General features: G+C 51.6%; 1 protein-coding gene across 7 annotated transcripts; it reads right to left on the bottom strand.

Annotated features, from left to right (window-relative positions):
- Positions 1-73: 73 nt before the first annotated feature.
- Positions 74-27,122, bottom strand: ZER1 (zyg-11 related cell cycle regulator). 7 transcript variants are annotated; one of them, XM_074331137.2, is made up of 17 exons: positions 26,841-27,122; positions 26,561-26,653; positions 16,284-16,535; positions 14,797-14,947; positions 14,133-14,569; positions 13,656-13,832; positions 12,739-12,853; positions 12,429-12,575; positions 11,914-12,087; positions 8,835-9,050; positions 8,053-8,094; positions 7,764-7,883; positions 6,868-6,983; positions 6,331-6,519; positions 5,252-5,349; positions 3,469-3,571; positions 74-1,741 (listed from the first exon to the last, which is right to left on the bottom strand). In XM_074331137.2, exons 3-17 carry the CDS (start codon positions 16,439-16,441, stop codon positions 1,684-1,686), a joined length of 2,301 nt encoding a protein of 766 aa, XP_074187238.1. In that variant the 5' UTR covers positions 16,442-16,535; positions 26,561-26,653; positions 26,841-27,122; the 3' UTR covers positions 74-1,683. The 7 variants fall into 7 exon arrangements, with proteins under 7 accessions (XP_074187238.1, XP_074187239.1, XP_019584322.1 ...); XM_074331138.2 differs by lacking the exon at positions 26,561-26,653 and adding an exon at positions 19,412-19,539; XM_019728763.3 differs by lacking the exon at positions 26,841-27,122 and adding an exon at positions 19,412-19,539 and having other exon boundaries at positions 26,561-26,825.
- Between the last annotated feature and the right edge of the window lie 243 nt (positions 27,123-27,365).

The raw sequence follows: 27,365 nt of genomic DNA, 5'->3' as shown, positions 1-27,365 counted from the left end.
CAAGGCCCACCGCCTGAGCTGGCTCAAGCCCTCTGCTGACCCCACCCCTTCCGCAAAAAAGGACACTCTGCTCTTCTCCACTTTGCACAAAAATGTATTTCTTTGACATCCCAAAGTACAGACATTCATCCAGGCCCCAGGTGGTAAAGCAATGAGTTGTGAGCTCTGCCTGGGGTCTGGCTCAGGCCACATGAGCATGGAAGGGAGGGGCAGCTGTGGCCCATCTGTCAAGCTGGGGGAAAGCAGGGCAGCTGCCCCTGCCCAGGGCTGGGAAAGAAAGACTCCAGGAGAAAAAGGCCAGGTGCCTCTTCCTTGGGCTGCTCCTCTAGCCTGTTCTGCCTGGAGGCAGAGACGCTAGGAGAACCCAAAAACAGGCCCAGGGCAGGAGGAGGGAAGAAAAGCGTGCCCCAGGGGCTGCCTGTGGGGTCAACCCCGCACCCAGGCCCCGGTTCTGTAGGGGTCTCCTCACCCCCGTCTGTCCACCAGAAGCAATTTGGAGTTCCGATGAGGGAGGACAGAGATTCTGAAATACATTCAAGGCTCACGCTTCTCTGAAACACAGCCGAGATTTCCAAGGTAGTGCTGGGGGGTGGGGGGTGTCGGGGGGTCTCCACTGCAGGCTGTGCCAACTGGTCTGGAGGCATCTGCCTGCTGCTTGCTGTAGGAAAGGCTGGCGTGGAGTGCTCCTGCCTGTGAGAGAGGTGTGGGGTCCTCTGGGCAGCGGGGCAGGCAGGGGTGAACGAGGCAGGCTCAGTTCTGCTGGTGGGGTGCCTGGGCACCTTGGGTCTGCGGGCAGATGAAGGGCTGGGGAATAAGGGAGTAAGTCCCTGGCCCCAGACGGTGCTGGCTTCTGGAGCTGGGGGCCAGTTCTGGGTATGTTTGGCAGAAGGGGCAGTGAAATTTGCCCGAGTTCTGACCAGCCCTGGGCTGGGGCCTTCCACAGCCTGGGACCTGGTGGGAGACTAGGAGGCAGCCTCCATAGCAGCGTGGCCTCAGGCAGGCCTGGCCAGAGAGCAGCAGGGCCACTGTGAGCCCCGCTCCTTGAGGGTTCTCTGGGGCTGCGGCTGCCTGGCCTAGGCCTGGGCACGGCTCCCTTCCTTGCCCCAGATGGCCCAAGCCGGGAGCACCAAGGCATCTGGGAGACCCACCGCGGTTAGTTTTAATGCCTAAACCCCATCAGCCGCCCTCAGGACCCCAGATGAGGTTCTTGGGCTTTGGCGGGGGTGGTTAGGGTGCTGAAGTGGGTTGTTAAAAGCCTGCTGCCTCTCCTAAAAGGAAGCGAGGCCAGGGTCTGAGGTTACTGGGAGAGGACCGGTCACTCACGATGTTAGAGGCATTTAGTCTGGCGGGGGTGGGAGTGAGTGTGGCAGCGATGAAGGCTTTGAGTTGGGGCTTGAGCATGGCCAAGGAAGCTGCAAGGACGCAGGGAGTGTTTCTTTTGTTTTTGTACAGAAATCATACACACAAAACTTCACACTTCCTAACCAAAAAAAAAAAAAATAATATATATATATAATATATATATCTCACTAATGTTAAGGAAAAGCGTCGGTTGTGCAAAAGTCCCCTGTGTCCCTTCATCCAGTGGGAGGCTCCCGGGTGGGGGTCTGCCATCTGGGCTGCTTGAGTGCTTCCTGCTGGCCTCGTGGTCCAGAGCAGTGGCGGCCATGTGGGTGGAGACCTCTATCTGGATGTGTCCATGTTCTCCTCTTTAAAGTTACTGCAGTGCTCAATCACCTTTCTGGAGGCAATGGAAGACAGAGGATTGGCAGGCGGGCTTGGGCCAGGGGAGGCCAAGTCCATCCTGGCCGATCAGGCCGCAGAATTTGTTGGCAAGTATCACCTAACGGATGCTGACTGAGATGGCGTGCACAAAATGGCCGGCATGTGTGGAGTACCCAGGAAACGGTGCCTGTGGCCATGTCCTCCATCAGCACCCTATCTTCCTCCCATGCTTCCCCCGCCCCCGGGCCTCTGGTTAGGGGCTCCCCTGAATCCGCGTAGGTCTGTCCTCCAAAACCCTCTGATCCTTTCTTTAGCAACGTCTTCCTTCTTCACCTTTTCCCTACACACTCCGGCCTTTTCCTCTCCAAAGTCTACTAATAGTCCCCAAAGTGACTGCACAGCAGACTCGCCCTGAGGTCTGGATGGTGGAGCTAGGGCAGCTCTGCTTGCACGGGCCGTGTACTACTGAGGCAGCCAAGCCCCAGCGCAGTGTTTGGGACCCACCACTCACACCTCCAGTCTCTCGCCTACTCCAGTCTGGCCCTTGGGAACTGCTGCCCACTGCTATCAGGTGACCCTGGCCTTCCTGTTCAACACTAAGCCTCTGGGCTGGTCGGAGTGGCTGTGTGGGGGTGTTCACTGCAGCCTCTATGTGCTAAAGGGGTGCCCCAATACGTTTTGGGAAGTAAGGGCCACGTGGAGTGGGACAGGAGTTGAGACGAGCTGAAGGGACTTCTCTTGAGCGCCCTGTCAGTGTCCCTCACACCTGCCACCAGACAGGCCTGCTCAGACACATGTGTCAGGTCTCACAGAGATGTTTACAGTGTCTAGGGTGGGTTATGGGTCAGCCTTACCCAGTGCTTCTCACATCTCCTGGGATCCCTGCAGACAATGAATGTCCCTAGGCTCACCTCCCAGACCCACTGGGACAGAACATCTAGGGTGGGGCCTGTACATTTTTAACAGTCTTTCCAGATGATTCTTTAGGGGGATGAGGTGTGAGAACCACTTATTTTACCGTTCTAAAACTCAGACAAATCTGTCAATTCATGTTTAAGCAGTCCCTTTGGCCAAAAATAACTGCAGAAACGGGCCAGTCACGTCTTGGGAGCCTCTGAACTCCAGGCCCCTCCTCCATGATACTCTTTATTCTACGTCGTGTTTAGAACTGGGGTCCTGGAGAAAGCAAGGTCATTACTGCTGAGTGTGACGTGCAGCATTCCTCAGTCTCTTGTGTACAGATCAATGTGAGGTCAGAACCGGTGATATTTTAGAGTCTGTAGTGAAAACCACACAGCGATGAAACGCCTGACAGCTCTGAATGGGACCTTCACATTCAGTCACTCATTTGCCCTCTGCCCCTGATCAGTCCTGATCTCTAGACTGTATTTTACCACACTGTGTCCTCTCTTTAGTTGGAATGTCTTTGGCCAGAAGGAATGAAAAATTCTGAGCTGACTTGCTGACACCCAGTGATGAGAGGACGGAATCTCTTGGGAATGAAAGAAAACGAAGCTCACAAACGAGAGCAACAAGGCTCCATGTAGAGCTTGGTCATCGAGTTTCTGGCCACACTGTGGCTGAAATGAGACTCAGGGCGGCCCCAGCGCGACATCAGTATATTTCCATACTCAACTCCAAATTGCCCTGGGGATTTCAGCCATTCCTGACCACCAGGGGGCCCCGCCGTGTCACCCACTCCCCCAAATCAAGGCTCTGGCAGATCCACTGCCTGTCCCTTACCGGGCCATCTCCTTGGTCTCCTGCCGCGCGGTGGCCATCTTGATCATGTCCCTCAGAAGGGGCATCCCACCTTCTTTGATCAGCAGGGGGCAGTACTTGTCCGCTGTAGGGCAGTAGGAGCAGACAGCATGGGGTCAGGGTGGGTCTTCTCTCAGCCTGGGCCCAGACACCACCCTTGCTGCGAGGACTGCCCTCCCAGAGGGGTGGGAGGAAGGTGCAGGCCTGGGCGCGGGCACTGCTGCAACCCGGGATGAGCCATGTTTGCCCAGCCCCAAGTCCACCTGGGAAGCAAGGGCTGAATATTCGGGAAAGGCTCTTCCCGATCTGGTATGCAGTAGCATTTTTTCCCCCGAGCTCAGCCTGTGGAAAATATCACCCCAATCAGTGGCTTCTATTCTCTGAGAAGTTTTTTTTTTCTTTATTCTGTAAAAACAGATTCCTAAGCCTTGCCCTTGGGTATTCTAATTCAACAGATCCAGGAACCTGTATTTATTTGTGTTTTTAGCAAAATACCACCAGGGTTGGAACCACCATGCCTTCTGATTGGGTGGTTTCGTGGTTCACTCCAACAAAGAACATTCTAGTGCTTAGTAGCCAGGGCTTACATTCCATGGAGAACACGGGTATTTCCATGGACCTCCAGTAGCTCTATGTAGTAGGAGCTACTTGTATTATCTCCCTTTACAGATGAGACTACTGAGTGTCAGGGGGATGAAGTAATTCATCCAAAATCACTCCAGAGGCTTGTCCAAGGGAGTGCCAGCTCAGGGCTCTTGCGTCTGTGTTACACTGCCTGCCTCTTTGAGGTAAGGTGCTACGTTTTAGTAAGACTAACTTCAAATAATAATAAAAAAGGCTAATGCTTACTGACCAGTCAGTATATGCACATGTGTTGGTATATGGTATGTTCTAAGCACTTTACATGTCTTATTTCACAGCAATCCTATGAGGTAAGTGCTATTATTAGCCCATCTTAAAGATGAGGAAATGTAGGCACAGAGAGGGTGAGAAATCTGCTCAAAGTAACACAGCCAGTGGTAGGACCAGGTTTCAAACGCAGGCAGTTTGCTCACAGAGCCTGTACTCTTATCCACTCTGCCAGCTAACAGGACTGACAGTATGTAGGCACTGGGCATGGCACTTTATGTTGGTTCTCTTTTCACATCAATCTCGTGGGGTAGGTGTTATTTTCACAGAGGCGAAAACTGAGGCCCACAGAGGTTAAAGAACCTGTGCGAGGTCACAGAACTAGTAAGGGAGAGAACTGGGGGTCACACTTGGCCTGTCATAAAGTCTCTTAGCACTGCACCCTCTTTCTCTTCTCCCCCAAAGCCACTGAACAGAGGACAGTTCAGGCTCTTCTATGGGAGGGGAGGGAAGGACTCTCTTTGAGGAGATAAGATTTGTTTTCAAGTTCTCTCCTGTTCTCTTGGATGTCTATTTCCTCAGAGGTTAGTTCTTCATTAGGGTGGGTCTTACTCTGTCTTACACAAAGCATGGAGATTTTTGACTATTCACTCATATGGAAGCAGGAGGCATGAAGAAAGCTGTCTGGGAACTCTGGACGGGCCATCTCGCTGCCAGGCCTGCTCTGGGGCAGAGGCCAGCCCTTCTGCTGTGCACCCCACAAATGCTAGAGGGTGGAGGGCTGTGCTCTGAGGCCCCGACACTGATGCCAGCCCTCTTGCTGCTCCCCACCTGCTCTATAAGCTTCCTAAAGGCATGTCTGCTTCCAGCCGGGTGAGTGTCCCTGAGTCTGAACAAAGGACGAGTGAATACTCACGATAGACAGACACGAGGTTGTACAGGGCCCAGGTGGCCCAATGCTGGCTGACAGGGGAGATGCCCTGGGGAAGGAGGCGAAGAATTGGCTCAAACGACCTGTAGGAAGAGAAACCAGAGTCACTTCTGGTGCTGGGGGAGGGGGAAGTGCATCTTGCTGGGCTTTCTCCTCTTTGGAGGGTCCTATGGACAAACCATGAGCAGGCCAGTAGGATGCAGGAGATACGGGGCATCTGGCCCTTCAGCCCACTTCAGGCTCCACAAAGGGAGCTCCCTTTTGAGAGATGTCAAGAGCATGGACGTGTAAGGGAGACAGGAGGGACACAGATTAGGTGGTGCAGAATCTGGGGACCTCAGCAAGGAAGAGACCCAGCCTGGGGATGGGGGCGAAGTACCCTGGGATGCAGAAGAAAGTGTGATTGCACTTGGCCTCCTATGGACCATCTGTACTCATATCCAAAAGCCTGAAAAATGTATGTGCAAATCCCCAGACCAGTGATTTCATTTCACCTCTGCTAGGGAACGACATAACTGGAGCATCAGCAAAGCCACAGGCATGAGCCCGTTCTTCCCAACACAGGTTTTCAACTTCAAAGTCAGTATCAGAGCAAGATGGGCCATCCACACATCGAAAGTGACCCAGTCATAACATAATGAGAGAGATCCAGACCTGTGGCTGGCAATTCAGTCACAAGACAGTGTGACCTGATACCAACTGGACTGAAAGCATGTAAATCTGTGTACAACTGCTGGGAGGGGACACACCGGCACGTTAGAGGGATTTCTTTTAGGGAACAAGGTTATGAGTGGCTTGTTTTGTTTCCTCCTGCGTGTCTGTATTTTCTCCTCCCCAACCCCACAAATAAACGTGTACCAGATGTATGTGAACAGCAGGCTTTGGGTGCACACGGGTGTTGATGTGCATGACACACGCACCAAGCAGTACAGCTGAGATGGGCGCCTCTCTGCTCAGTAAGACAGAGCCGACAGAGGGCTAGGAGAGAGGGAAGAAGCTCTGACCGGACCGTGATGGCAACGAGCGCCCGGTCCTAGCATCGCCACACCCTCCCCACTGCACACCTGTAGTTGATATTTCTCCGTGAGTTGATGTCCCAGCTCTGGATGGCTGCCCACATGCGTTCCTCCACCTCTTCCCGCTGGGGCTCACAGATGCCCCAGGCCTCAGGCCCATCAAACATGATGTGGGAGAGGACGCCGCAGGCATTGTAGGAAACCTCAATCCCATCGGCCTTGCTCTCTAGCAGGTTGCTGCCAAGAAGAGAGAAAAATGGAGTTCAGTTCCCTCTAAGTCCCTCTTCAGACACCAGCTGCTGGACCCTAACTGACAAAGCAGATGCCAGAGGTACTACTGATTTCTTTATCACTTATTATCCATACCCAGATGACTTCTAAAAGGCACCTGAGGTAACTAAGATGAGATATAGCTACACAAGGACCATTTATGGAGGATTCAATGAATAAGAAACCACATTATAGAGGGAAGGCGACATTTATGACAGAAATCTAGGCTAAGTGCAGTTGCTGTGACTGAGCATAGACTGGAACTCTGAGCATCCTGGCAGCCAAGGCAAACAGGCAAAGGACAGAAGGACCAACCTGAAGACACTGATGAATTGGGAAGTCATTAACTGGGGCCGCAGCTCCTTCACCTCTGCTACGTTCCCCAACAGTCCCAGCATATTCCGATGCAGTTCCTGCTTCTCTGGGAATTCCTGGCCAAACGAGAGCCATGGGGGCCACATCAATTAGCACTTAATTAGTGTCTGGTATTAACCTAGAAACTTTATGAGCGTCTGTCTGGCCATTCTGACTAGACAAAGAGGGGGTGTGATATGCTGTCCTCCTACTTTCTAGTGCACCCAGGACAGTGTTGGGTATCCACTATAAGGATTAAAAGGGTGGGGGCGCCTTGCCACAAAATCAGAGGCTGAATGGAGATGGGACCTATAAAACTGTAAATGGGACAAATATGGTTCTGTTTACCAAAGCTTAAAATATTAGTTTAATGGAACCCTCCAAGAAACTGGAGCAAGAAAGCAAGGGATAAGTTTTAGGAGGAACAGCCCATCCTACCGGACAGAATTCGGTCCAGCTGACATCCCAATGGACCCCTGCCAGGCTTGGGCAGTCTGAGAAGGCACTGCTGAGAAGGGTGGAGCTGGGGTTCCCCTTGGAGGGAGGGCTTTCAGAGAGGGCCCGGCCAGGCCATCTGGGTCAGGGAAGGTCTCTGGAGCTGCTGCTGCTTTTTCCTTTCTATTTTTTCTTTTTTTTTTTGAATTTTCCTAAGAGTTTATTTGAGCCAATCTGATGAGCTATGCTGGGAAGGAAGATCTCAACTGCTCCTTGGAGCTTCTGATTGCAGCAAATCCTGGGCTGCCCTTCTGTGGGAAGCATGAGAAGGGTTGCTGGTGGATTTGGTTGGTGGGGAGCCTGGGGACAGACGAGTAGCCGTGTGGGTGCCCTAGGAGGCTGCCGCCGCAGAGAGGCACTACCTTCAGGCAGTCCAGGAAGAGCTTCATGCCGTTGAAGTTGAGGAACATCTCACAGTTGTCGGGCGTCTCGTCCGTGATGTTCCACAGGGCGCTCCAGGAGAACTCCATCACCTGGTCACACTGAAGGCGGGGAGGGCTCAGCACCGGCTCACCTGGACAGGACCTGAGGGCTCCTGGCACCCAATGAGGGGGTCCCCTGGCAAAATACTGACCCCCCCGCCCCCCAGGGGAAAACCAGTCCCCACGTGGGCTGCAGATGGCAGAATGGCTCCATGAAGACTCGACTTACTATCTTGTCCAGCAGCTTCTTCTGAATGAGCTTCAGCATGGTCTGTGGGCAGAGAAGAGAACTTGCAGGGGGCCAGGCCTCAGGAGCTCTCATGCCCCCCAAGAACCAAGATGCAGAGAGGAGCACCAGCGATTCTATTCCTGGCTAATATATCCTAACAAGACCAAAGCTGCCCATCTATTTGGGAGGCTGTTTGAAAAAGTGCAATCCGCAGACTCGGTACTTGGCATCAGGAGGCCTGGGTGCTAGTCCTGGCTCCACTCTGACTCCCAGTGTGGCTCTGGGCACAGCCCTCTCCCTCTGTGGAACTCAGCCTCGCCAGAGAGAAAATGAGGAGACTGGCCATTCCTTCCTCATTCTTTCCTTCCTTCCTTCAGCAAATATTTATTATCTCCCCACTGCGTACTAGACACTATGCTAGGAGCTGCTCGGGACATAATGATGGAAGGAACAAGCATGGCGTCCTTCCCCACGGAGCTCACAGCCCAGTGGGAGGCCGACATTGCATAGATAGTTCTTCCCTTATTTAATCCCAGTTGGGAAGAAAAATCAGGGCACCTGGTCTGAGGAAGCAGGAGTGACTTATACAGTGGGACCTAATGGGTGAATGGGGGTGGGAGAGGATGACAGAATGTTCTAGGTGGAGGACACGTATGGGGGTCGTAAGCAACATTCACTGCTAGGAAATCCGTCCTTTGGTCTAGCCTGACTCCTTCATGTGGCAGTGGGGCTATGGCAGAGGAAAGGAGGAAGGCAGGGAGGGCCAGCCCGCCTGCACGCACCACAACGAAGCCCATCTTGCCCACGGCCTCCTTGTGGTCATTGTCCACCTGGCAGACCAGGGCGTTGCACAGGTGCACGGCAATGCGCTGGATCGACTCATCCTGCCGTGTGGGGTTGAGGATGCTGAGCAGGAGCTCATTGACCCTGCGGTACTGGAATTCCAGCTCCTCGGGGATGCTGAAATTGCAGAGGGTCAGGCAGCAGTTCCGCTGGACCTGGGCCGGGACGGAGACAAGTGGAGCACAGTCAGGGGCAGACTCGAGCTGGACTCGAGGGGCTCGCTAGAGGTGAGAGATCATCCGGAGTTGTGGTGGTCCAGGAAGGCGTCCTGGAAGAGGAGGCTGTAAGGCTTTCTAAGAAAAACGTGAACTATTCATACAGAAGAGTGTATAAAATACAAATGTATAGTTTTACAAGTAATTATAAAGCAAACAAGCTTTTCTACCACCATGTAGCCACTACCTGGGTCAAGAAATAGAACATGGCCAGCACCCAGAGGTCCCCATATGTCCCTTCCTAATCATAAGGCCCTCTTTCCACTAGAGATACCCACCATCCCTGCTTTTTCATTCAAAAGATTCTCTAGTACCTTTCTTCTTTTTGTTCAACCATAGGTTTGCAAGATCACCCACGTTGTTGTAAGCAGCAGAAATGCATTCCTTTTCATTGCAGTATAGTATTCCAGTTCATGCATCCATTCCACTGCTGGTATACATTTGGCTGGACTTCAATGTTTGACTGCTTTTAACAATGTCTTGTACATGCGTTCTGATCTCCACTCTCATGGGTACACACGCGTGGGTGAAGCTTCTGGGTCAGAATGGGTGCATGTCTTTAACTATACCAGGTCACACCAGGCTGTTTTCCAATGTGGCTGCACCAGTTTACCCTCCCACCAGCAGTGCAGGAAAGCTCTACTTGCTCCACATCCTCAATCTCTCTTTGCATTGTCTGCAGGCTTTTTTCTTTTTTTACAGCACAATGTTCTCAGCACATTTTCCTTGTCATTTAATTTCCTTCCATCCTTTCTCATTAGATATTGGAAATTCACCATATTTTATGTTATGTAAATTAGAGGATATCACCCTTGGTTAACTCTGTCTTTCCCTTCAAAAAATACATATTCTTTTGTTTGTTTGTTTTGTTTTTTTGTAATTTTTAAAAATTTATTGGGGTGACAATTGTTAGTAAAATTACATAGCTTTCAGATATATTTTTTAATTTGAGAAAAACTTTATTTTAAATTATAAAAGCAATACTTACTGTAAAAAGTTCAAATAATACTATCTGAGCAGAAAGTTCAAGTCTCCTACCTCAATCCCCAGAAGTGATCACTGTTAGAAGTTTGGTGCACATCCTTCTAGATTTTTCTACCATGCAAATACAAATATATATTTGGGGGAGAGGAGAGGCAAAAAAAGATATTATACAAATTGGTCCAAAACTTTTCTTATCAATGTGCAGTGGACATCCTTCTAGGTCAGGATATACAGATATACAGTAATGTCCCAATATGTGGGTGGATCATACGTTACTCTTCCAGGCCGCTATTACTAAAACATTTTGGTTTTCTCTGATTTCTATTTAATGGGTGTATGTATAGCTTTTCCCTCTAAGGATATTCTAGCTGTGGAATACCTAGGCCAAAAGATAAATGTATTTATAGGTCTGGCAGGTTCTGCCAGCTGCCCTCCAGAAAAGTTGTTTGATTCGTACCTCACCAGTGGAAAGTGCGAGAGTGCTCTTCCTGCAACCTGTCAATCTCTTGAGATGAAACATGACATCTTGTTATTTTACTTTCCATGTCTTTGATAGAGTTTGTTAATTTGTTTGAGAGTCTTCAACTAGCATTTTTTCATTTAAAAAAAAAGATGCCCCTTTTAACCTGATTACAAAATCAATCTCAATGTGGAAAAAACAGTTGCTCTGAAGTCTGCAGTTGGCAGAAAGTGGGAAAGTGGGTCTTTTCGTCCCTGCAGAAGCTATAGCCCCACCATAGCCTTTCTGGAGGACAATTTGAGACTACATACCAAATGTTTTAAAAGTACACATACCCACTGCCCCAGCAATTTAACTTTTAGACGTAGTATAAGGATAATCAATTAAACGTAGTCAGCAAAGCCTTATTTGAAATAGCCAAAACGTACAAAAGCAACCAAAATGTTCAACCAGGGGGCGGATTCCATAACTGCAGCCCATACGCTCGGGGAGCCCCAGGAAGGGGTTGGGGCTTGGCCACTGCCTCTGAGCTCCAAAACAGAGTCAGCACCCGAGAGGCCTCTCCCTGGGTAAGGACACTGAACACTGCTGACACCAACAATTATGAAACTGAACCATTAAAACCAGCTGTCTGGGGGAGGAGAGCTGGGGTTGTGAACAACTGTTACTTCTAGTTAATACATTTTTGTATTACTTGAATTTGTTTTCTAAGCATTTGGTGTCTTAATTTTTCTCTTTTAATCAGAAGAGAAAAATTATTTAAAAATTTTTGTTGTAAAATATTTGTTGATGGGGAGGGTTCACATTCAAAAGACACTGTTGAAATAAAAGTCCACGTAACATGAGCGTTACGCGCAGAGTGAGCCCCATTTACTAAATAAATACGCACAGCCTAAAATCTGGAATGACAGACATTCAGTGTTAACAGGTGCTATCTCTGGGTGCTGGGACTATGGCTGGGTTTTTTCTTCATATCTGTTCATTATAATTTTTCTATAGTAAACATTTTCATGACTTTTATAAGAAAAGCAGCTATTGAAAAAAATAGCCCCCGGCAGTGTTACTGGGTAGAAGGGCTGAGGAGTCAGCGTAAGCAGAGGCCCAGGGACAGGAGAACAGGGTCCCTGGGTGGAGGGTGGTGGGGCCAGGTAATGGGGCCCTGAGTGCCAGGTCCCCGAGTCTGTGAGTGATGCCCTGGGAAAAGGGGATCGGGAGGGGGCAGCGCAGAGCCAGGCAAGAGAGGGTGGGAGCAGGCACCCTGAGGCCCTATGAGCCAGCTGGTGAGGCTGGGCCACAGGGAGAGCAGGACAAGAGGGTCTGGGCCAGAGCATGCAGGGCTGTGGCAGGCAGGGGGCTCACCGTCACCTCCTGGTAGGATTCCATGCCATTCAGCACCACCTGGATGACCTGCCGGCGCAGCTTGACGCTCTGCTCTGAGCGGTACTCGGAGTTGGTCAGGTAGAAGAGGGCAGCACTGCCTGTCACTTGAATGTTCTTGTCATACTTGTGGCACTTGAGGGCCGTGATGACCAGCTATATGAAGACAGGTTACGGGTCCAGGTGGGGAAGTACTGTGGCAGTTATGCAGGGACAGGCCCAGGGCTCTGCGAGGGGGCTGGGACAGGCCCTCTGAGCCTGGAAGGGGCAGACATGGGGGTTGGGGAGCAGAAACTAGGGCAGGGCCATGGTGTTTGGACAAGGCCAGTGCTGGGGCAAGTGGGGTGCTGTAGGGTAGGGTTGGGGTTTGGGAGGTAGGACTGCCGGTATCCTGGGGATGAGGAGGGGTGTAGAGGAGAGACAGCCAAGTCTAGCCCCCCCCAGGTGGGGATGGCTAGGAGCCCGAGGGCCCCCTCTGCTCCCGGCGTTGGGCTGACCTTCAAGGCCCGCAGAAGCTGGTTGCAACGCTCGATGCGGGCGATGTCAAAAAGCAGGTTGATGGCCCGGGAGGTGATCTCGGGCCTGTGCTCCGTGTAGGCCTCGATGGCGTTCAGCACTTGCTCCTCGTTTTTGTCACCACTTACCTGGGGAAGAGGCATGCTCAGAACAACCCGGAAGAAGCCAAGTGGTGGAATCCTCAGACCTCAGCTCGGTCTCTAGCCCCAGGGCAGACACCTGGGGCCCCCAGCCCACCCCCATCCCTTCTTCCAGGGCTCCCTGCGGCTTCCCTCCTCCACTCCCTCTCACTTTGTAGGCTGGAATGTGAGTGAGGCGGCACAGGGAGGTCTCGAAGAGCCCAAGGAACTGCAGTGGCCTCTTCAGAGCCCGGAAAGGCGTGATGCTGCTCTTGGAAGGCTCGATGCTGGGGGAAGAGGGTGCTGGGGTCAGGGGCTGCCCTGGGTTCAGCACGAAGGCGGGCCTCTCCCTGGGGGTGGCTAGGCATTTACTAGGGGCCCTTTTCTAGGCCCTCCAGCTAATCTTTTTTTTTTCTTTGCAAGGGCAGGGGACATAGACCCCACCTATTGGTGGAAGGCTGGCAAGGCCACATTGTAGAAGAACGTGTGGGCGGACAATATGGTTATAGCCATCTTTGGAAAATGTTATCTGCCATTCTAGTGAGGACGTGTCACCCTTAGGTTCCACCAACGATCAGGAAGGGACATGCCCATCCACCAAACCCTGCTAAAGTATAGTTGGGGACAGGGCTTATGGCCAATTACAGCTGGATGGGTTTGAAGCAGATCTCGCAACCAACCAACACTGTCTATCCCAACACCTAACGAGTGGAAGACACTACCAGCCTCATCTTAACACCACCACACTGTCTCTGGCCAGTCTGAGCATCGGAATTGCCCAGTCACTCCTGGTGCTTACACTTTCTAGCCTTTGCACGGGATGTTCCCTCTAGAATACCCTTCCTTGGGCAACCTCAGACTGTACTTTTACAGCAGCTTGGGTGCCATTCCTCCTCCTCCCTCCTTCCTGATCGTCACGGCAACCCTGTGCCTCCCCTAATGATGACTTGTCTGTCCTCACTAGCTCATACAGCCTGGAGAGGGCAGGGCCTGGTTAGTTTCTTTATCTCCTGCACCCAGAATAGCACCTGGTAGAGGGAGGCTTGTTGAAAGACACCCCACCGGCGACCCTGGCGGGCAGGTCCCCACCTGGTCTGCCCTGCTTCCTCGTCCATCTTGGAGATGCTGCAGTTCTCCAAGATCATGTGGCCAGAGATGTCCAGGGACATGAGATTCCCCAGCTTCTGCACAAAGAGGCTCAGCACCTTGCGAGTCAGCTTGAACTTATAGTAGCTGGAGAGGCGGTCTCGGGAAATGTCCAGGTGTCTGGAGATCGGGATGTGGGGCACAGGTCAGGGGCCAGATATAGGCTGGGGCTACCTCAGACCCCTGCTCCTTCAGTCCATGGCAGGGGAGACCCATCCCTAACACAACTGCTGCAGGGCATTCTGGGAAAAATCCTGCTGGGACCCAGGTGCCCTCAAGAGCCCTGAACCAGCTGAGTTTAAGGAATGGGACCATCTCTTCCATGCCCACCTTCTCCCTGGTAAGGGGCTCAGGAACCTTCTGGATTCACGACACCCACCTCCCCACCCGGCCCCAGCAAGCTCTGGGCTGGCCGCTCACCGCAGCTTGTGCAGCTGGACGATGACCCGGATGTGGTCATCCGACAGGTCCATGTTGTAGAGCACAAGGGACACGAGGCTGTCCTTCCACTGGGTGAGGAAGGCCGCGTCGCTTGTCTGAATGCCTGAGAGGTCCAAGGTGGCCAGCGAGTGGAGCGGCCGCAGCAGGGACTCCACCGGGACGCCATCGATCATTCGGCCCAAGTTGAGAAAGCGCAGGCGGCTGAAGCCCTCGAAGGTGAAGTCCTTGACCAGCACCTGGCAGGTGGGGTTGACGAGGCACTCGTCTTCACAGCCCCCGGGGTTTTCCTCCTCGTAAAAAATGTTTGCACAGCCAAAGAGGCTCAAGGACACCAGCGTGTGGCTGAAGCTCCTCAGCGTCTGCAGGCTCTTGGCGGACAGCTTCTCGCAGTTGGTCAGGTACAGCTCCACTAGGTCCTGGGGGCAGGGCAGGCACAGCTGTCAGCACCCCTGCGCAGCCCCTGCCCTAGGCCTGGCCCTGGCTACAGGTGGGCTTGGAAGGGGTCAGCACAGGGGGAAGAACACCAGTGCGGCCCTGGGATTCTTGCCCTGGAGGCGAGCGGGCCCTGCCCCGACTCACTCTTTGACCATCTCGGGGCCGGCCTCTCACGGCCATCCCAGGTGCCTGGTGAGGCCGGGCTCACCTGCTTGCGAATGGCTTCCAGGTCCTGGTCCTGCACCAGGTCCTCACGGAGGTGGATACGGGTAAGGCGGGTGCTGCGGGGGTCTGAGAAGAGGCTGAAGAAGCTGTCGTGTGGCTCAAAGTTGCAGGCGGCATTGACCAGCTCCACGTACCTGGGAGGGAAGAAAGCCTGGCTCAGGGGATGGGCACCATGACCATCGTCCTCCCTTCAAGGCCCAGCACAAACCCTCCCCTCCCTGAAGCCTTCTCTGATCACCCAGCAGCAACCTATCTCCCGATCTCCTCCTCCTCTTCCTAATAGTGTCTGGTTAGATACTGACTACCCTACAGGTGAGACTGAGGGTGGCCCCAGGAACCCCTGCAACCAGGAGTCCAAAGGTAGACCTGGTGATAAAGGGGCCTCTTATCAAACAGCAAATCCCAAGCTCTCCCCCCCGCCAAACCACAGACACCTCTAAAACAAACATACATGTCCACACTCATCTTCTTTAAGCCAGCTCTGCTTCCTGGACTAGCCCCTCCCAGGGCCCTTTCCAACAGGAAGATTAAGCCAAGGGGTTTGGAGTCCCCAGCTGATTGCAGGCCAGCACTCATTAAAACCCTGCTGAGACAGCAGCGCATACAAGAATCCTGGTCTGGTGGGAAAGGCTTTGGAGTCAAACACTCTGGAATCTAAATCCAGCATGGCTGTTCACTACCTGGGCAACTTCACACCAGGCACTGAATTTCCCCAGACCTCAGTTTCTTCATCTGTAAAATGGACATAACTCTGGTCTGCAAAGCATCCAGGCCAGTGCTGCCTGACCCACATTAAATGATCAGAACATTATCAAAAGTTGGGCCCCATCGTCAGGTCACACACAGGTTCCCACTTTTATATGTAACTGTCTGGTCTAACAGTTTCCCTTCTGTGAACCTCAAATGAATTTCCAGCGGTCAGTGAACACATATCATGCTTCTAGGAGCCCCTACTAGTGGGGAGTCCCTTGGAGGGGCCACATAAAAATTTTCTGAATGACTCGAATCCTAGTCGTGGATCCAGTATTTGGGCATTGGTGTATAAACCTGCATATGACCATGTTCACACATAGACACGTGTTCACAGGCACAGGTGTGCACACACGTGCAGGACAGCACATAAATCCTTCATTTACGTGCAGGTTTCTATACCCGCTCATAGGTGTAATGCATACCTGCAGTTTCACATTCAAACATTCCCTGTGCTGCCGAAGCCCATGTGTGTACACGTACCTATTCTTTCACATGCACACCCCTCCATACACATACCAACATGTACACATATAACTTGACAGTTATGGATACACCAGTATTCTCTTGCACCCACGGACACCCATGGGCAGGCACACACATCCTCACACATCCATATCCATAGCCACACCCTACATGGTGCACACACAGTGGTCACAGTCTCTCAACACATGCTCGTCCTAAGACTTGCACCCCTGCCCCAGCTCCAGGCCTGCGCACTCATTGACAAGCCGGTCACAGATCTCGCTGGGCAGGAAGATGTCGGGATGTAGCCGCAGTGTCTCCTTATCCAGCAGGTAACCCAAGGTGCCATCCAGGTTCCGCAGGCAGAAGTCGGTGCAGAGGGCCATCAGGGACTCAGGAGTGTCGGACGCCATGCTGGGGGCAGGCAGGTGGGCCACGCCCGGACAGGGGCCTCCAGGGGCGACCGCGAGGCCTCAGCACTCACAGGATCATTGGCAGAGCCACAGCCTAGAGAATGGGAAAGAAACTAAGTGAGCCACATACAAGGGCCGGACCCACCGGCTGCACTATGCCCACTCTCTGAGTGGGGAAATTGAGGTCCCACATGTCACACTCAGATTAGTAGCTTAGAGATCAAATACATGGTGATGGAAAGAGAACTGACTCTGGGTGGTGAACACACAATGTGATATATAGATGATGTAGTACAGAATTGTACACCTGAAATCTATGTAATTTTACTAACAATTGTCACCCCAATAAACTTTAATTAAAAAACAAATTAGCAGGTTAGCAGGGCCACAGCTCAGGACTCCTGATTGCCTCCCTGCCACTCTCTCCTGAGCCACCATCTACGCGTGACTTGACGTGCAAAGAGCAGGGGGCTTTGTCCAAGCATTTCTAGGCCTTCACAATGTCTGCGGGCACATTGTGTGTGTCGGGGACCCAATGCTTGGGTGGGGAAAATAGGGGTCTTCATTAATAGCTATACGGGGGTGTGTCTCACAGTGTAACCTAACCTGTGTATAGCTGTCACTGTTTGAACATTTAGTATGTGCCTGGGCTTTATAGACACGTTACTCCTGAATCTCATGATATATGATGAAGAATGAAGGTTCTTTCTAAGAGAAATGAAAATACACATCCACACAAAAAGCTGTACATGAATGTTCATAGTGGCATTATTCATAATAGCCAAAAAGTGGAAACAACACAGATATCCATCAACCGATGAATGGATAAAAAAATGGCGTATCCATACAATGGAATATTATTCAGCCATAAAAGGAATGAAGTACAGATACCTGCTACAGCACTGGACCTTGAAAACATTACGCTAAGTGAAAGAAACCAGTCACAAAAGGCCACATACTGTAAGATTCCATTGATATGAAGTGTCTAGCCAGAATAGGGAAACCTAGGCCTGGGAGGTTAAGTGACTGTTAGTGGGTTTGGGGTTTCTTCTTGGGGGTGATGAAAATGTTCTAAAATTGACTGTGGTGATGCCTGTCCAACTCTGTGAATAGACTGAAAACCATTGAATTATCTGCTTGAAATAGGTGAACTGTATGATACAGGAATTATAGCTCAACAGAGCTGCTATTAAACAAGTGAAGTCTCCTACTGTCTTCATGACCCTGAGATCGGTAAAGGTTTCTTAAATGAGAGTCATAGGTGGGAAATGGTAAGCTGGTCTGCGCTGAAGCGGAGAGACTTCTGTTCATACACACACAAAAATTAATTTGAGATGGATCTTAGACCTAAAGGTAAAATAATCAAGTTTCTAGAAGAAAACACAGAATAATATCTTTACGGCTTTAGAGTAGGCAATGATTTCTTAAATAGGTGATAAAAAAACATGAATCATAAAGAGAAATTGGTAAATTGGACTGCTTCAAAATTTAAGACTCTTTTCATCAAAAAATAGCATTAGGAAAGAAAAAGAGCAAGCCACAGAGTAGAAGATATTTCCAACAATATACCGAACAAAGGACCCATATTCAGAATATATAAACAACTTCTACAAATCAATTTTTTTAAAAAGGATATAATAGCCAATTAAAAAATGGGCAAAAGACTTGAGCGGACATTTCATGGACAGGAAACATGGAAGAGGGCTTGGCTTCACTGGTATCAGTAAAACCACAATGAAATAATCATTTCCCACCCACCAGAATGGCTCTATTGAAAACAACAGCAACAATAAAGGCAGTACAAAGCCTGTATTATAATGAAGATATGGAACAACAGAATGCCACCTACACTACTGGTGGGGGTGTGAACTGGTGTGAACTGGGAGTGTAATTGGAATGTTGTGTGACACTAGCTATTAAGGCTGAAGACACACATACAGGGTGCCAAAAAATGTATACACATTTTAAGAAAGGAAAACTGTATTAAAATTGTAATATTTAATATATACCGATAACAAAAGATGAAAACAAGTCACATTTGACTTCTGCAATAATAAGAGGTGCTCAAAGTGGTTACCATCAGCGTCCAGACACTTCTGATTACGGCGAACTACTGCTTGAGCAACGCTGACCAAAGGGTCTACTTGTATACATTTTTTTGGCACCCGTGTCTGTTCAACGTTCAGTGATTCCACTCCTAGGTACACACCCAACAACAGAAAGGCACATATAAATGTTCACCAAAAGACACAGACCAAAATGTTCGCAGCAGCACTGTTTGTAATAGCCAAACCCAGAAAAGAACCTGAATGTCCGCTGACATTCCAATAATTATGATGTATTCGGCAATGAAATACTACACGGCAATGAGAACGCATGAACTTCTGTTAACACAACAGCTTGGATGAAACTCACAACGTTTGGTGAAAGGAGCCAGACACAAGAGTATATATTCACATGTTGTATGAATCCATTTATGTATTACTCCATTAAGTTAAAAAACAAGGAAGTCTAATCTGTGGTGGTAGAAGTAGGCCTGTGGCTACTTTGGGGGTTTGGCTGGATGCTGGATGCTAGAAGCTTCTAGTCCCTTACCTGAGCGCTGCATATACAGGAGTGTTCGCTTTGTGAATATTCAGGGAGCTGTATATCATGATGTGTGTACTTCAATAAAAAGTTAAGAAAATGGCCCGGACACCAAAGAGTTCCAGATTTAGCAGGGAGTCGGGGTGCAGGTAAGTGGTAATCTAACCGATGGTGCGTCCTCTGCTCTGATAAGTGGCTAACAGAGAATGAAAACTGAACCATCACACTCAAATGGAGTAAACAAGATAGAAAACAATCAACCATTTATAGAATCATGGACAGTCAGGAATTAATCCCAAACATTTTCCTACCAGAGTCTACATCAGAAAGGGGGAAAAATAGGCAGAACTAATCTATGATGTTAGAAGTCAGGGTAGTGATTACCTTTGCGGGAAGGCAGCAATTAGAAAGTGACAGCGAGGCCTCTGGAAGTTCTGGGACAGGTCTGCTCACTTGTGGAAATTCATCGAACTTCCACCCACACTGTGGGCCTTGCCTTATCTAATGCGATACTTCAATAATAAAAAAAAAAGTATAGGCTCTGTGGTCAGATAGATTTGTTTCAACCTGATTCCACAATTCACTAGTAAATTACTTAACCTCGCTGGACCTCAGTTTCCTAATTTGGAAAATGGGGACATAATCCCTACTTCACAGGGCTCCTGGAATAAATGAAATGTTGGGAAAATGCTTAGTCTCAGGCTTGACACGACTTAAGTGTGCAACAAATGGTGGTTACAATACCATCTCCCCCCCCCCATTTTCCACCGCCCCCCCTTCAGGTTCAAGCCGTTGTTTCTCAGTCTAGTTGTGTAGGACACAGCTCGCTGGCCCAGGCTGGTATTATGAGCCTTGCACTCCCCCCAGCTGAGGCAGTCGGTCATTGGTCGTCTGGCTGCCCGCAGCAGCCCACGGCAGCCCACGGCAGCCCAGCTCCAGGGAGAGCCATTGTTCACAGTCTTAACTGTAGAGGGCACAGCTCACTGGCCCATGTGGGGATTGAACTGGTGACCTCGGTGTTAAGAGCACAGCGCTCCAACCACCTGAGCCACTGGGTGGGCCTCACAATACCATCTCATAGACGAGCAAACTCAAGCAGAGAGGCTCCTCTGTCCAAACTGGGATTTGAGCCTTGTCTCCTGGACTCCATCACATCATTTCTCGGAAGGTTCTGAAGGAGTTTGGGGCCCTCCACTGTCCCTGGCTTCTTGGAGCCTCCGCGTCCATATTCGAGCCTTCCAGGCTGCTTAGGAAATCCAGTGCGCGGACACAGAACACCATGCCCTTTGGAATCGCCAGTTAGTTCTAAGTTAGGTCCCATCACTTACTGGTGACCTTGCTGTAAGAGTTCGGGAGTCAGGCCAACCTAGCTTCAAGTCTCAGCCCTGCTGCTTAAGAGCAGGTGAACTTGGCCAACTGTCTTCACCTCTCTGTGCCTCAATCTCTTCTTTAAAATAGGGAGCGCTTTGTATAGACAACATGGAATGACAGCATGGTGCCTGGCATGTAGTAACTGCTCAGTAAAAAGCAACTATCACCATCATCATCACCCCCCTCCAACCTCACCTGCCCTAGTTCCCAAGTAGAGCAGGGTCTGTTCCTGCCTAGCTCCAGACCTGTGCTCCCCAGGCCTGGGTCTCCTGTCATGAGGCCCACTGTGTCAAGCTGTCCCACTGGCTATGTGACACCCTTGAAGGCACAATAAACAGGCTGCCTGGGTCCTGGGGATGGCCTTCCTTTGTTTTTCATTCACTGTCAGACCTTCGAGAGCCCAGCAGCCAAGTCTCTTACCTGGGAAACGAGCCAGAGGGAACACTGCTGGCAGGGAGACAGTCACTGCTGGAAACCAACAGGTCCAACCTCCTGGAGCCGTCACTCAAGGCCTCCAGAACGAGAAGTGGCCCTCTGGTCTACCTGGTGCCCACGGCTCCCCTATTCTGGCTTGGCCTCCTTCATTGCACGGGCAATAGGCTTACCTTCAGACCTGTTCTCTTTCAACTTGGACCATCAAATTCAACTCATGTTTCCACTTTCTACTCTAAGTACTGCTACCACCTCCAAAGACACACGCATGTCCCTCCTCTAGGAAGCGTCATCAACCACTGCAGTCCACACCGCGTTTGGACTCTACTCCTTGCTTAGCTGTTGCCTACTCACCCTCAGGACTGCGTGTCAACGTCATTTCCTCTGGGCAGCCTTCACGGACCTGCCAAGGTGCGAGTGCGGTGTGCCCCCAACACGCCCGTAATGACAACTCACACTGTATTGATGCTAGCTGATCCGCGTGGCTTCCTTGCCAGGAGCCCAGCTCTGTGAAGGCAGGAACCAGGCTGTTCCGTCTGGCACTGCATCCCTTGGCTCAGCCCAGGTCATTTATTGATTCCCTCGGTCACTGTCTCGTGAGCACTGCGTGCCCAGTGGTGAGACACCAGAGGGCTTTGTCCTCGTGGAGCACACTGGCTCTGGACAGGGAGACAGCCCCCTAAGAAGCACCAAACCCACCCCACGGAACTGAGACCAGTGTTCTGAGGGAGAGGGCGAGACCTGGGGCTCTAGGTACCTGTGCCGGGGACCGGCCCTGGTCTGAGGAGGCAAACAGGCTTCTTCCTTGGAAGTGACATTTCGGCTTCTACCCAAAAGATGAGTCAGTTATTCTGGTGGTGGGCAGAGAAGGGAAAGGCGTTCCAGGAAGCCGGAAAAGATGTGCACGGGCTGAGGACAGATGGTGTGGGGCACTGGTACCGCAGGCCCAGCTTCACAACTATTTGCTGGACAAAAGCAGGGCTTTTGTGCACCCACGCGGGCCTGACAAATAGTAGGGTGTCAACATATACCTGTGGAAGGGATGACATGGGACTTGCAGGTGTGCCACACGTGGAAGCTGGAGGCAAACCATGCTCTCGTATCCTCCCTGCCCACTGTGCCCTGGACAGTGCCAGGCACCCAGTGGCCGCAGAGAACCCTCATGACCCTAACAGAGAGCCACCAGGGGCTGTGCCTGTTCTGCAGGTCTGAACCCAGTCACCCAGGTAGCCGTTCTGCCGAACCTGTTCCCCAGCTGGAAGAAACACTACCCTGTCAGCTGCCAAGGTCACTAAAAACCCCCAAAACACAAACCAGGAAGATGGCTCCATCCGCTAACTGCCTTCGGGAGTGCCCGCTGCGCTGGTTGGGGCTGGGTGAGCTGAAGGAGCCGTCCTCATGTTGGCACCGAGGCTGAGAGGCCTGGGGGCTGGAGTGCCCGACCACTTGTGCCGCATCCAGCTGCAGTCCTGGCACCCGCCAGAGGCAGCCACCTCTGTCCACCCACCTCCTAGAGTTCCTCATTTTTGTGGCAGGCACCGGCCACCTGGGATTCTGGCAACTGGGGACAGAGGGAACTCTGATTATGACAGAACACCACGTGGTGAGAACAGCCCTGTGTCTTTCTCCATCCCTACTGGTGCAGGTTCTCTAAAACTGGATCTATCATGAGCCTATGACATCCTGGGGGTGGGGGACAATGGGAAGAGAACAACAGCAGCAGCTGCTGCCACCTCCACGTTGGCGGCTTCCTGACATGGCGCTGAGCTCCTTACAGGCTTTATTTCATACGGTCTCCTATTTAACCAACAAAACGGCATCCCCTAGGACCCTGTACTTGCAGCTAATTCATTATTTGTGTAACAATTTGTCCATCAACCCCATCCTAGGCTCATGAGCTCTGGGAGAACAGGAACCTTGGCTGCTTACATGCTCCTGGGTCCTCAGTGCCCAGCCTGTGCCTGGCACCAACGGAATAAAGGTTTCCTTTTGCCTGAGTCACCTCACGACACCTCACGACAGCACGAGGTAGACGGTTCCCGTTTTCTGATGAAGACACCGAGGTTTGCCTGAAACCACTCTACAGTAGGACACAACCCTAAACCAAACCTGTGCTTCTCACCAAACCATTGTCTTCCGTCCATCCAACGGAGGGGAGAGAAACTAAGGTGCAGAGCAGGGAACATGGGACCCCGCCAGCGTCCTGACACCCCGCTGACAGAGAGGCTGGGGGAGCCAGAAGCTCTGAGCCTTGGAGCAGTGCCCACCCTGTGAAATATTAACCCAGGAGCTGGGGGAAAAACCCAAACAAGTGCCCTATTTACAGAGGCTGGAAGCTTTCCAGGAGGGAGTGGATCACAGTCCAGATATGGGGGGTGAGAAGCTGCTGAGAGGGGAGTCAGGGCAAGTGCCAGGGGTCTTCAGGAGGCACGGGTGCAGGTGAGGATCTGAGAGCATCCCCAAGAGGCCATCAGCCTGCAGGCTCTAAATCTGCAAGGTGGGTTACGTTAGGAAGGTGTGGAAATGGACCGACAATGCGCATCACCGCCCGATGGTGCCACCTGGAGGCAGAGGGGTCTGGGGGATACTGGCCTCTAATGAACCTTAATGTTCACGTCCACACTGAGCACCATATTCCAAGAACTCTGCGAATTCTCTCAACACCCACAGGAGGCAGGAGTTGTTCTAATCTACAACTTACAGATGAGGCGGCTGAGGCTGAGTGGCGAAGTAATGTACATGCCGACATGTATACATATATTCGTTAGTTCAAGACCCAGTGGTTTGAGCTTTGCATGCCTGATCTCACTGGAGCCACAAATAACCTACGAGGGACATATGGATTATCATTTTGTTTTCCAGATGGAGAAACTATGGTTCAAAGAAGTGCACGGACTGACCCAAGGTCCCCCAGTAAGTGCCTGGTTCGCTCTACCATTATGCTACGGGCGGGAACTGGTTCTCTAAGCCTCAGCTCTGCCTTCTGTGGAGTGTCCTTGGGCACTAAGCACAGATGGTTGGGTATCGCTGGTAACCATCCTCTGGGCATATACCATTTGTTTGCCACGGGACGGGAAGCTTCCTGAGGCAGGGACCCTGTGTGATTGTTGGCGTCTCCATGACACAGTGAGTGTGTGACTGGCTGGTTGTGGGTGAAGGAGCTGCGACTCCACAAGGTGCCCAGGCAATATTTACAGCCTCAATATTCATTAAGGTCCTTATCTGTCAACATGTTGCAAATGTACCTACCTCGTGGGGTTGCTAAGGACATGCCATGAAATGATGGCAAGAAGGTGGTAACCAGTAAGTATGGAGTGATTTCCTGAGAATAATGCTCAGAGAGACCCTTTGCTAATTTCTGAGGCTGGAACGTCTGCTCATTTCTGAAGCTTCAGTGATCCCCAAATAGATGACCCAAGGTGGGACTCTGAACTCACATTTCCAGGAGTCAAGAACAGCTGAGGTACCGAAGCCCTCTGCCTAGAGGGCCCCCAAAATATGTCTGCAGAACCCTGGTGACATTAACAATAACAAGAATGGCTCTTACCTTTGTAGAGAGCTTTAGAGAGCACCAAATTCTTTCACAACCTTGTTTCATTTCATCCTTCCAACAGCCTTCAGAATCAATGTACAGAGAGGAAAACAGGCCCAGCCAGGGGATGAGACTGCCTAAGCTCACAGAGTGAGCTGGCCGCAGAGCTGGGGTTCGAACCCAGGTCCCCAGATCGCCACTCTGACTTGCTAGTCACAACAGCCTCCCCCAACATGCTGGCTCTCAGCATCTAAGTGCTCTGCCTTTTCATTTTCAAATCCTCTGGCCCAGTTGCCCTGCTCAGCTATGACCCAGGCCTCATGACACAGTCCAGGCTTAGGGGGTGAGGAGGGAGATCAACCACTGTTCCACTCCCTATAAGGCAGGCTGCAAAATCTCAGCCTCTGCTGGGCACTTCTGGGATCGACAATCTCCATCAGCACATCAGCCACACACACCCCGACCACACCTCTAAGGCCAACATATGCTGCCCTTCCCAACCTATCTTCATGTCCTATTTATTTTAACACTGTCATGTTGCCTGTTTTATGTGGCAGAATGGGGATTTGCTGAGCTCTTTAGAAAGAAGTCCCTATCACCTTCCACTGTCGCCAAAAAGCCAAGAGCAAGCTACCATCCTCCCTGTAGGATATGCAATCACTGTTCCCACTGAGGGGTAACAGGAAGTTTCTACCTTGTCTCCCCCACTGTTCCCCAAAATTCCACTGGCTCAGGGATGACACCACCAGCTGGTGCTAAAAAAAAAAAAGGCTTTCATGTAGATACATTCAAACACTTCCTCCTCCTCGTCATCATCATCACAACTACTAGTATTGAGTACTTATATGTGCCAATTAGTGTGTGATCTCTCATTTAACCCAACAATCCCATTTTAACCCAAAAATCCTCATTTTACAGATGAGGAAACTGAGGTGAAAAAAAGGTCCCTGTCCAAGTTCTCACAACAAGGAAGTAGTGACATGATCTGATTTAACCACAGTGGTCTATGGCTGTCCTTTTTGTATTTATTCCATCAATGGTCATTACAAAGATGGAAAAAGGGTACTTATAACTCAAGGCCAGAGCACAATGGTCATTTGTCATCTAAAACAAATCTGTATTTTCTCCAAGTACCAGACACTTCACGTTAGTAGTTCTGAAAGGGTGCCCCATTAGACACCTCGTGACCTTGCATCATACAGACTGCCCGATCTCCTCCTCACCATACTCTAGCCACTCTTCTCATTAACCACTTCTCCCATCCTTCATTCTGCTCCAGCCCTACTGACCTCATGCTGTTTCTTAAAATCATCAGGTATACACCTCAGGACCTTTGCACTTGCTGTTGAATGCTCTGCCTTCAGAGAGCTGCATGGCCTGCTCCCTCACTCCCTCAGGTCGCTGCTCAGATATCAACTAATTAGACACTTTTTCTGACCACCCTCTATAAAAAGGTGACTCTACTCTCTGGCCCTTTCCATAGCCCTTCCTGCTTTATTTTTCTCCATGGCCACCCTACATATTATGTTTATTATTTGCTGAATGAACTGAAACAGAGAGGCCCCTCACTCCTGGCAACCACCTCCTGCTCTAAGTATAGTCGCCTGTGACCCTTTTCAAAGCTGTCTTCTATGCTCATTCTGGCTGGTTTTGACCCTGAAGAGAAACATTCTGTGGGAAAGATCCTATGGGGTGATTTTCCTGTGGAGACCTCAGACATCTCTCTCCCCCTGAAAAACCAAACGTTCTGGCCGGCACAGGCAAATACTGGAACTCTTGGACTCCTTGGGCCAAAGAGCAGCCAAGTCAAGTTCCACCCAGAGCTGTAGTGGCCGGCAGTCAGTTTCACTTTCAACTCACCTACCAGGCTCCTGGTTCCTCAGGTTTGCAACCCCACCCCGTCCCTTTCCCACACTGTTGCATTTCTCTGCAACTTGTCATCCCCTTCAGGAGCTGATCCAGAATCCAAGCCGCCCCTGAGCTTTTAAGCACTGTTTTGGGGGAACTTAAGCTCATCCAACAGGTAGGAGGGGCAGGGGCTGGCCCTTTCAGCCCTACACCGATCCCCCATTTTGTAGTGACATCCAACAGGGCGTCATTTTCTCTCCGGAGGAAGGGAGCTCAGTTTTAAAGGCACGTTTCTCAGACCTGGCAGCAGGGTAGAGAAGGGAGCCCTCCCACCATTGGCAGAGATGGACCTGTGCAAGTGGCTGCAGCTGCGATGCTGAGGCGATGCTGAGGCGCCGGAGGCAGGAGGGCAAGGGGTAGCACGCAGATACATCCCCTGGCTCCTGGAGCGGACGGGATGCTTACTCGGCGAGGAGGACCAGAGGATGCGGCCCGGGCCGGCAGGGGATCTCGTCAGGCTAGGGCCGGGGTCTGGGGAACACGGGGGTCGGCGGGGCGGAGCTTGGGATCCCGGGGGGCAGGAGCCCCGGGCGGGAGGGGGTCGCGCCGGGGGGACCCCGTCGCCGTTACCTTGCCCTTAGGGCTGCGGGCCGCCGGGTGCTGGCTCCGGGGCCCGGCCCCTCCCCCGATCCGGCTCCTACGGCTCGGAGCCTGCAGTCGCCGCCGCCTCCGCTGTCAACAAACCCCGGGCGCGTCACTTCCGGGGCCGCCCCTTAGCAACAGAGAACCGGTGCCTCCGAAGGGTCCCGCGGCGAACGTAGGCGGCGGCTGCGGAAGGTTCCGGGGTCCCGTGGCAGCTCCTCTCCTAGACCGTGGACCCGTGTGCTGTGGGAGGGGGGAGCGGATGGGGCACCCACCCAAGCGGTGAGCACGCGCCTCAGGGGCTGTTCCTGGCCTCTGGGGGGAGGGGGGGTCCCGCTCGTGTGACCGTGGGTTCGGGTCCCGTTCTGTTCTGCGGCTCACCAGCTCCCAGGCAATGGTTATGGGCGGGACTGGCTCCACCTTCCCCCGTCAGCACCGACGTCTCTCGTAGCGCCAGCCCCTATATCCAAGCGCCCTATGGAACATCTCCCCTGGGTTCTCCACAGGTAATTC

The sequence above is a fragment of the Rhinolophus sinicus genome, chromosome 16 (genome assembly GCF_057876585.1).
Source record: "Rhinolophus sinicus isolate RSI-liver-muscle chromosome 16, RSI-T2T, whole genome shotgun sequence".
NCBI lineage: Eukaryota > Metazoa > Chordata > Mammalia > Chiroptera > Rhinolophidae > Rhinolophus > Rhinolophus sinicus.
The sequence above is the reverse complement of the archived record's forward strand: the minus strand, read 5'-3'. Positions and strand labels throughout refer to the sequence as shown.